At 31.4% G+C, this 10691-nt stretch overlaps 1 protein-coding gene across 1 annotated transcript; it reads left to right on the top strand.

The window, feature by feature from the left end:
* Positions 1 to 946: 946 nt before the first annotated feature.
* LOC130654113 (GDP-fucose transporter 1-like) lies at positions 947 to 10326 on the top strand. Its single transcript, XM_057456642.1, has 6 exons — positions 947 to 1136; positions 3851 to 3955; positions 5310 to 5370; positions 6863 to 7003; positions 7517 to 7633; positions 7782 to 10326. The coding sequence occupies exons 2-6, from the start codon at positions 3855 to 3857 to the stop codon at positions 8430 to 8432; spliced, it is 1071 nt and encodes a 356-aa protein (XP_057312625.1). The 5' UTR covers positions 947 to 1136; positions 3851 to 3854; the 3' UTR covers positions 8433 to 10326.
* Positions 10327 to 10691: the final 365 nt, after the last annotated feature.

Below are 10691 nucleotides of genomic sequence, written 5' to 3'. Positions count from 1 at the left end.
ATAAACAACTTTTTACTCTCCACAACTAAAGAATGCATCAACGTTGCTTTTGGTACAAGTAACATTTTTAAAATCAAAATCGGGTTGATTTTGTACATTTGTTGTTGATGTATCAAATTTATGTTGCGAGTGACAAAAAGCTACACTGGGGACACAAACTATCATTATTTTAGGGTGGAAGGATAAAAAAGAGATCCACCTATAGATCTTAAGCAATAGCAATCAGAAGTCGCGATAATAGCCTAAATTTTGAACCGCATTAAACTTATATGTGTGATCTTAAAAATCTTGATCACCTTGAGAGAGAAAAAGAAATTTAAAAAGGTTTCTTTAAGTTCTTCAAATTCACCTCCGAATACATACATACTCTCACCCCTACTTTCTTTTGGTACCGGGGAAAGTTAAACGTTAGGTGGTTTTAATTTTGAATCATAATAAAGGAAAATGTCGAGGCAACCGAACTGTCAGAAAGAGAAAAAAAGCCCTACGGACAAGGATCAAACTCGTACCTAGAGCTCTTTTTTTCCGTCGAGGTATGCGGCCTCATATTAGACGGCGCACCAGTCTCTTCTGCTAGCGCATACTTGACGCGCAGATGTTACAAAGGCAAGAACCCCTAGGGATGAAGTTGGTTGGAAGTCTAGAGTCTTCTTATAAACTTTTAAATATTTTATAAGGATTAAAAATAAGTAGCATTGTACAAAGGTTAATTCTGCTTCATTCTTTTTCTTCTTTTAATGCTTCAAATAGACTCTTTACAAGTGGAAATTGAAAAGTGACAGAGCGCGAAAAGCAGAGGGCGGCTATATTGTTGCAACAGCCCCTTCGAACGCGCGTTTTTAATCCGCCTAGTAGAAAACCGGCCTAAGGGATGTCAATATTGCAACCTGTACATAACAAGCTCTTCATCGTTGTCCCGAATCAAAATAGTTGTTTATAATTAGTGCATAAACTGACAAATTGTGGCGAAGAGTTCTATGTTACGGCCACGAATGCAGCAAAAGTTTTTTAGCTCGCTCGTCTAGGACTTTAATATTTTCCAAGAAAATTCTCATTAATATTTAATAATCATTTGCTCAAATTTTTAATACTGTAAGACAAGACATTTCTTACTAATCAACATCAAAAAAATTAGGGTAAGTATATCCTCTAACCATTTTTCCCCTCTAACCTTTAACTAACCGCTATAGCTGAACCAATTTTTATTTTATTGCAACGATAACGTTCGTGATTATGTATTTTAGGGGTCCAGCCTTTGCTTAGCATGTTCTCAAACTACAGCCAACCTTTCATTTTAAGCAAGAGGGGGTGTAGCTAGCTAATTCTAAATTGCTCTCTATTCTGTCCCAACAAGCAAACGCTTCAAAACTCCTTAAGAAGGAGAATCCTTCTTAAATTAATAATGATATTTTTCCTTGAATTTTTAATTTGTCTTTACTACACTAGTGTAGCAAATAATAAAGAAATAGACAATTTGTAACCTAATTTTTAGATGACTAAAAACTAATATAAGCTAAAAAATAAATAACTTTAGCTAGAGGCTCCTTCTAAACACTAAAGAAAAATCGCAGTGATATTTAGATTACAATAGCTAGGCTATATGACTATGATTTGAAAATGTCTTAGTCTCTGATTTGCTTTGTGGTCAATTAAGTTATTGCAAATAAGAAAATAGCCTATATGTTGCTTTGTTTAAGTGATGCATCATCCTTGCATTATTTATTATTTTGCATTCTAAATTCCATTATTTGAAACATCTCACCTACTTGTGTTGTGCCATTAGTTGTCAATGTGTGGTTTAAATCACTTACTCGTCGCCTAGCTAGGCAAGTTTCTTAATTAGGCGGCTGTAGCCAGGACAAGCCCAGATGCAGAATCACTTGCATTTAAAAATAGGCAAGAAAAAGTAGTACGATCAAAGCTCTTCAGACATCCTATTTTTTGGCCACTGTTAATAAGAAAAAATCACCAAGCAGAAAAACCCTGGATCCAGAATATTATTGCATGTGTTTGTTTGTAAAAATTGACAGCTTTCTTTATCTTCCAAGCAAACACCTCTTAGTCAGAATAACTAATGATAATTTGAAGCTTCTATAGTTTGAACTACCAAAGTTGATTTATCAGTGTCTTATTACTTCTGAATGAATAGATAATTCTGCAAAAACTCTGCCCTTAACTTTGAATAATGTTTAAATTTGTGCTCCCACATGTTCGCAATTCCTGGTTGTTACGCCTGGTTATCAATATTTTGTTTTTTAACTTAGAGTGACCATGTATCAGAAAAATTAGAGTTGAAAATAATGTGTCTACATCGCAACTTTTGACCTCCGGGTCTGGAAAATTTTTTTTTTATCCCTGCACCATACACTTTCATGTTATCTATAACGTATTGGAAACTTAGAAAACTTATACAAGAACCATCCGATTTCCAAGTCAGATTTTGAACAAACCGAACAGGATAACAGGGAATTTCATCAAAAACAAAAGACGCATGCTACAAGTCGTTATCCATAATAGAGAATTTGCGAGTTTAATTTATATATAGGGCCCCTGAGTGGTGTAAAAGTGTTAAATGTATATACCAAATATATGCTGTAGGATTACATTAAAATACTGAACAAAGAGTGGGCTGTGTCTTACCATGTATTAACTGGGATGGTGTGCCATTTTGTTTGCAGTGTCAATCTGCCCCTTAACTTGGTCTCAGACTATCTTTTCACAGGGGGTTATCTTTTCTCCCTAACGATTGTACCACCAGGGGTTATTTATTTCCTTTTATCATCAAAGCTATTTTTCACACATATTTTTAACAAAGAAAGTTTTAAAAGTTTTTCCTACTGAAAAAAAAAACAAATAAAAATGTGCAGAAGATTTGTTTATATAGCATGATTTTGCATTGTATTAAAAATAATAAAAGGCTCCCAAGAGCTTGTGGCAAAAATTGAATTGCAAATGAGCAATGCCGAAACATTCTTTGCATAAGATTATTGCATAAAATTTCTCTTTCGAGAAAGGAAAAAAGGGTTTGAAATAATTCACATGTGAACTTTTTTTTATGGATGCAGTTGAAAATTTGAAAAAAAAAATACTCTCTATGAATACATGTAAACAAAAATAATATTAGAATTACACTGAAGGATAATATTGGAAGTTTCAAAACTACAGTAAGACACAAACCAAGCTTTAATGAATAATGCTCAATGTTTAAATTTTTTAGTAAAGATGAAGATAAGTGTTCTAAAATAGCCTTGTAGGTGAACATCACAATTTTTCAAAAGCGATGTGTAATTTTTGGCTTGTGCGATAGTTCACATGCCTGGATAGCATTTGTGCATGTTTGGGCATAAGCGCGTGTGATCTTATGCATCTAATGGAACTGTCTGGGATAACTAATACACATGTTTAACAAAAACAAACACAACCTTTTACCTATAAACTCTTTTACTAGACATTTTAAATAAACTAAAAAGTTTAAAAAAAATTTCAACAGTGAAGAACACAAAAGGAAATTATAATTTTTTATTTTCAACACTTCTTAAAAATGCAGAAATAAATAATATCAGATACACATACGTTGAATCGACATCAAATAGTATGCACCTGAGAAAGTGTGAAAACTATGTTATTTACCTGTTGTACATCTCCCAGACATCCTATTTTATACATTCTCAGCACAAAGCAATATAACTATTGTTAACATAATATGGCTATCGTTACAGAGGCTAGTCATACTGTGGAAAAATACATGTGTCAGCATAATTAATAACATTGTGATCCAGAATAAAGTTGTATAGTCATTTTGAACAGATGAAATATGAGTATTTATTATAACATGTGTCTTCTTTTTTAGATATATGAAAAGACAAAGAAAAAATTCTGATTCTAAAGAGGGCAAAATGGGTGAAACTCTTGTTGCAAGATCTGTTAAAATCTTCTCTGTTGTCTGTGCTTATTGGTTAGTGTTATTTTGTTATTTTCTCCTGCAAAAGATGCAGGAGAAAACAATTACCTGTGATTTCTCTAATTTTAAAATAATGTTAAATTCAAAGTGTAAATACAATTTTGAAGCTTTTTTCTATATCTTTGCTCCCTCATGTTTTTTTTTAACAAAATATATAACATAAGCTTTTGCCATTTTTTCCTTTGTCCTCCTCATAGCAGGTAGTCAGATGCCATAATGAAAAACATTTAAAGTTGTTTATTCTACAAAAAAATTTATTTATTATATTATGTATAAAATTAAATTAATCACTATTGGTGTTGTGAGGGACTGGACTAGAATTTTTGGGTCCAGAATGGCACAACTCCCATGACAAAAAAAGTTTATGAAATTAATTCAATATTTCAGGCCTTTGTAAGAAGTTTTTGGCACATGTGTATCAAAAAGCATGCAAGTGTTTTAGGCATGTTTTTTTTAGTTTTCCAAAAAAACCGACATTCAGCATTTGTGATTAATAGCACACCTTAATCAATTTGCATATTTGTGAGGGAGTGCTATTGCATGGCTCTCCTGAAAAAGCCTGATATTGTTTTTATTTTTTTTTAATAATTTGAAATGATGCTCAAGATAGAAGACAAACTTTGTCTATTGTTTCTTATTGGTTTAGTCAACACATTTAATTAAGCTAACTTTCAGAATGCTAAATTTTTGCTGACATATTTTTTTAAGTTGTATGTACCTTGAACAAAAATTTCACTTTTATATTTGCGTTAATTTGACTGTTGTTTGTGTTTAGTTTAAAATGTGTGGATATGAATCCCCCTCGGTCTGAAAATTTAGTTAAAATTTCGGAAGGAGTACATATAGTAGATATTCAAAAGAAAAAAACAGAATATGTATTGCTAGTTTAAAATACAAGTTTCATCATTCATCATTCTAGGCTTAACGTCTGTTTTCCAAGTTTGCCGACATGAATCAGACAACTAGTGCAGACATGAAATAAATTGAAATATAAAGGCTGACAAACTTTACAACAATTTGATATTTTCAAAAAATGGAGGGAAAATTATAGCAATATGTATAATAAACCTAACAATGTGTGTTTAGTGAAAAAAGACGATAGTTTTCTCTTATCATGTAAAATTATCTTTGATTTGGAAAAATAATCGTAACATACTAAAACATGCTTCTTGTAGTTGTGATAAAAGAAATAAACTCGTTTTAAAAACACATGTTAACATTTGTTTTAAAAACTTTTCTTATTTATTTGTTGGCTGATTTATCATAATAAATAAACTCGTATAAAATCATATATATTGGCTTCTAAAATTTTTGACAAAACTAAAATTTTAAAGTTTCTGTTTTTTAGGACTGTTTCCATTTCATTGGTATTTTTGAACAAGTACTTACTTAGTAGCAAGGATCTAAAGGTTGGTTTATATTTTTATTATTGTGGTCATATTGTTTTCCATGAATTGCATGACAACTTGATACAGGTCAATAAATTTCACGGGAAATCACATTGTGTACATATTTAATGCATCACAATTTTATTCACCTGTTAAGTATGAATAATAAGATTACTTGGATGTTACTAATATGATTATAGGTGCAATACACATGTATTTTCATATCCATCTTTCCTGTCATGCGTTGGAGGGCTGTTTTTATACAAGTTAGGCATCAGTTTTAAATGACACAGAATTGAGGTTCAAGTACTTAACCAGGTGCAAAACAAGATTTAGCAAACTTTCTCTTTTTCCAACACCAAATCAAAACAAAATTAAGATATCATGTGAGATTGTCTACATTTTTGTAAATCATGTGTTCTGCCTTAAAAACATGGCATGTATGGCTACCTAGCAGTAATATCATATATTAGCTAGTATAGCTATACATAACTTGTGGAAATAATAACTTCACTAAGCACTGTATAGCTAGCTACTGTAAATTTTGCATGGATTTTTACCCATATATAGCTTTATCAGATTAAGGTTAATATTTTCTACTCTCTTTTTGAAAATTAAAAAATAAAGGATCCTAGTGTTTTCTTGTAACTATATATTCTTTTAATACATTTCTCGTGTTTCTATTACTGTACTCCTTTAATATCACTACTACAAGGATCAACAATACTTTTGCTATCCTTTTCTATCAATCCATCTTATTGTATAAGAAGTTAAACCACAATAATAAGGCTTTTGTAAAAACCCATCTTTCCTTATTTGTGTACATTCAAAATATAATGCCTAAAACTTCCTCTTTTACAAGTACAGCCACATTTTGATTTACAGCAAAATTGATAAGGAAAATAATTATGATGGCATTTTCGATTATAGAACCCTCACTTTTTAAATAAGAAACTTGGTATAATTTAGCTCACAGACCGACAACAATTATAATATAGGTTTGCAAAATTATTTGTATATATCATATCACATTATACTAATTGCCAATTATATCTTTAGTTGGAGTAGAAAATGGCTATTTTTATTGTCTTTTTGACATACTGCAATGCTGTGATTAAACTCCCCCTTCTTTTTGACACCAATCTCGATTTAATGCCCCTCCCTTTTAATAATGTTTTTCAATGAGCACATCCTCTAATTAACACCCCTTTTCTTCAGACGAGCATTTTTTTTAACATAATGGAAGTGTTGATTTTCACCATTTAGGATCTTCATATGAAATATGTGAATAAGATATGACTGACACTGCACTAGTTCTTGATATATTTTGAACATGACAATATTGATTTTGATGTAGATATTATGTGAAAATATATGTTATTCAATTGGCAAAAAAAAAGAAATACATACAAAAACTCATTAAACACCTCCCTCTCTGAAAATCGAAAATTTTATTAACGCCTCGGTGTTTATTTGGAGTACCATGGTGATTACTAACAAATTTATTTTTCAGCTTGATGCTCCTTTGTTTATAACATGGTATCAATGTGTCACATCTGTTGTGGTGTTGTTTTTCCTCAGCTTGCTTGGTGATAAATACCCTAAAATTGACAAGTTTCCAGCTTTTCGTATTGATCTAAATATTTCTAAACAGGTATGTTATTTCCTGCTTTGATTATATACCATATACTGTATTTCCTTGAAAATTGGTAAGTTAAAAATAAACCGCTTCAAATGTAGGCCAAAAAGTTCTAGAAAATATAAGAAAAGGTTGACCTGGAAAATAAGCTTAGCAAAGTGAAGCCATTGTATTGCACACGACTTTAAGCCAGGCAAACAAACGTTTAAATCAAGTCATTTGAATGTACTAGCAAGTTGTTTAAAAAAAGATATTTTGAAAAAATGCCTCCCATGAGAAAGTCCTTCTCTGTTAAGTCTCTGTTAATAAAGGCTGTTGCAACAATGCCGCTGCAAGACGCTTTGGAATTAAGGAAAAGAACAGAAGATAAAAAACGCTTCTCCTCTTTTCAGGAAACCCAATTCAAAAGTAGAGCGAAAAGTTTTATTTTATTTTATAAAATAATCCACAACTTCTTTTTGAGAATATACGATATAAAAAGGAAAGATTTTTAAGTAGTAATTGTCTTTTACATGTTTTACTTTTTAGGTGTTACCACTATCTATTGTTTTTGTTGGGATGATTACAGCTAACAATCTATGTTTAAAGTACCTTGATGTAGCCTTTTACAATGTAGCAAGAGCTTTAACTACATTTTTCAATGTGGTAAGTTAGACTTATTTTGTTTGTCTTTCCTCTTGCTGGATAAACTGTAAACTGACTGTACTGACCCTTTCCAAAAGTGCAATTCTAGTTGTTATGGTATTGTGTTGTTATTTAGTAAAAGTTAAATTTTATCAATATTTCTATTAAGGTTTTCTCGTATTTCATTTTGGGTCAATCAACATCTATGCGTGCAATATTATGCTGTGGTCTCATTATCTTGGGTTTTTCACTTGGGGTTCGTGAAGAGGGAAACATTGGAGAATTATCTTATAAAGGTGTTATGTTTGGTGTGATTGGCTCCTTATTTGTTTGTTTAAATGCAATCTACACAAAGAGATGTATGCCAGCGGTTGATGGTAACATTTGGAGATTACAACTCTACAACAACGTAAATGCTGTGTTCTTGTTCTTGCCATTGATTTTGTTAAATGCAGAACATAGTATAATTGCTAGTTTTACACATCTTTCTGATCTGTATTTTTGGGTGATGATGACTTTATCTGGTGTTTTTGGTATTGGAATTGGATATGTGACTGGACTTCAAATCAAGGTGACATCACCACTCACACACAACATTAGTGGTACCGCCAAAGCATGTGTGCAAACGGTTATTGCGGTTTGGCTAGCAGCTAGCAACAAATCTGCATTGTGGTGGAGTTGCAATTTCATGGTTTTGGGTGGATCTGGTTTATACACTTACGTGAAACATGCAGATATGAAAAAGAAAATGGAAGATGAATTGCGAGCACGTGCTATGGATGAAGAGCAAAAACTGATAGATAAAAATAATATTGTTTAAAATGACAGTCCTGTCAATTTCAATCTAATCATGATTTGTTATGTTTATAACTCCTGTAGTTATTTTGCAGTTTATAAGTATTAACTATGTTTACACTATAAAGATTCAATGGAAGTATCTAGATTTAAACGAAAACGAATGCAGAAAATGTTTTTTCTAAAACTTTTCTATCGTTATTTTTTTATCGTTTTGATGCCAAATCTGTACAACTTTGCAAAATCTTTTGTAAAAACAATCCATATAAATTTTAATTTAAGTAACTTTACTCATGAATCTGGATAAATTTGCTTGTTTAAACAGAGCGGCATTCAATTTTTTTATTTACCATAATTGCGAATAATGTTGTCCTTGGCTGTTTGTCCTTCTTACCTTGAAATGCTGCTTAAAAAGACAGATATATGTGTCACTAATTAAAAACGTAGTCAAGAAGACTGTAAAACAATAAAAGTAGGTTTGATGTAACTTTGGGCCTTTTTATATGAGACCGGGAAACTCGGTCCACAGAGATATCCCGCATGACCGAGATTTTGGATATTTGGAAAAGACCGCTAAAAATTGAAATTGTGTTTATATGGTGCATATTCATCTCGCCCGGGCAAGTGAGCCGGGATCTCGGTCAAACAGGATGGATATTTGTCCATGTAAGCAGAAAAACCAAGTGTCAAAGTACGAAAAAGTTTATGTAACCTTAGAGGAGTAATCTATATTATAATACCCGTATACGTCTGTCCGTCCGTCTGTCTGTCACGCAAAATGGTAGCTTAGCTGCACAAGTAGCGAGACGCTCGCAATATGCGGTATAACAATGATGGGCGAACCCATAGATTTTTCCACAGCCTAACTACTAGTTATCACTATTACTACATATCAATGGACATATTTGTTTTTGTATCATAGTGTATTTGTAATAAAAGACAGCAAAACCATGAAACATGCTCTTAAACACAAGGTTTCACTAAAATTATAATTGAGAATGATCTAAGATCAACTTTTAATCTTGTTTCAAGTGTGTGGAAGATTTTAATGAATAATATATAAATTGGTCAGAAATGATGGAATACTGGAATTTTCAAGAAATTTGAGAAATAATTAATTGTGATAACACAGTTGTTTCAAGCCTTAACAATATCGCTATCTTCTTTTTTCTGATAATGGAAGCAATATTTGCTTGCATATTCACCCCTCCACTTTTAATTTCCCGCTAATTATTCTTCATATAAACCTGGGATGGAAAATGACAAATTTACATATAAACTTTAGTTGATATTAGCCCGCTCTACCGGGAAACGTGATGGGCGAGTTTCCCAGTTCTCATATAAAAAGGCCCTTATTGTGTTGATAGTTTGAATGTGACAGTCACATTAACACCTAATATAATAATTTTTATTCTGCACAAGAAACTTTTTTAGTATGGGAAAAAATTAGAATTTTTTTTGTAGGGAGTCTGGTTGTGTTTAGTATTATTTATTTTCATGTTTAGGATTTGCCAGTTGTTTATATTTATTAAACTTGTTCATGTTTATTAGCTACGTTTCACACACATATTTACGTTTGTTTTCATAGCTTTCATGTTTGTATTTTGTGCCAGTAGGATTTTTGAGCACTTTTCACTTAAACATATATAATTTTTTTTTACAGACTGACCTTTTGAGGTCTTATTGCACATAGTGAATTAAGCTATGAGTAAAGTAAAAAAGTTTTGTCATCCAAGGGTTGATTGAAAATGCATTTAGTTCATTCAATAATTCCAAGAAAATGATGTATGAGAGAAGAGTTGTTGAACTCTTAAAACCTTTCCTTCCTTTTTATAAATTAATTCAACACGTAATTGACTTTTTGATTGTTGCAAACTATTTATTTTTATGTAGTCAAATATATCTATGCAATAACACTTTTTTCAGTTTTTTTCGTTTTTTGTTTAAATCCAAATCTTACCCTAACAAACTTTTATCTTGTGTTCGCCTAAAAAACTTCAAACTGCATTTTTAACCAGTGAAATATAAAAATTATGACATGCAATTTTTGATTTCTTATTAAATCTTTTAGTCTACAACAGGGTTGCAATAAACAAGTCATAAAAATTCCAAAAAATTCATAGAAAAAAATCAAGTCATGTTTTCATCTGTGTTTTTTTCACATTTTAGTGATTGTCTGTTTATGTTGTGTTTTGCTGTTTGCAGTTATATCGAGTTGTTTCAAATTGTCTGGTTTTTTTGTTAGCTATATAGTTTCTTGACTTGAATGCAATTATTAATCAAT

The sequence above is a fragment of the Hydractinia symbiolongicarpus genome, chromosome 8 (assembly GCF_029227915.1).
Source record: "Hydractinia symbiolongicarpus strain clone_291-10 chromosome 8, HSymV2.1, whole genome shotgun sequence".
Classification (NCBI taxonomy): domain Eukaryota; kingdom Metazoa; phylum Cnidaria; class Hydrozoa; order Anthoathecata; family Hydractiniidae; genus Hydractinia; species Hydractinia symbiolongicarpus.
This window is presented reverse-complemented; position numbering and strand designations above follow the sequence as displayed.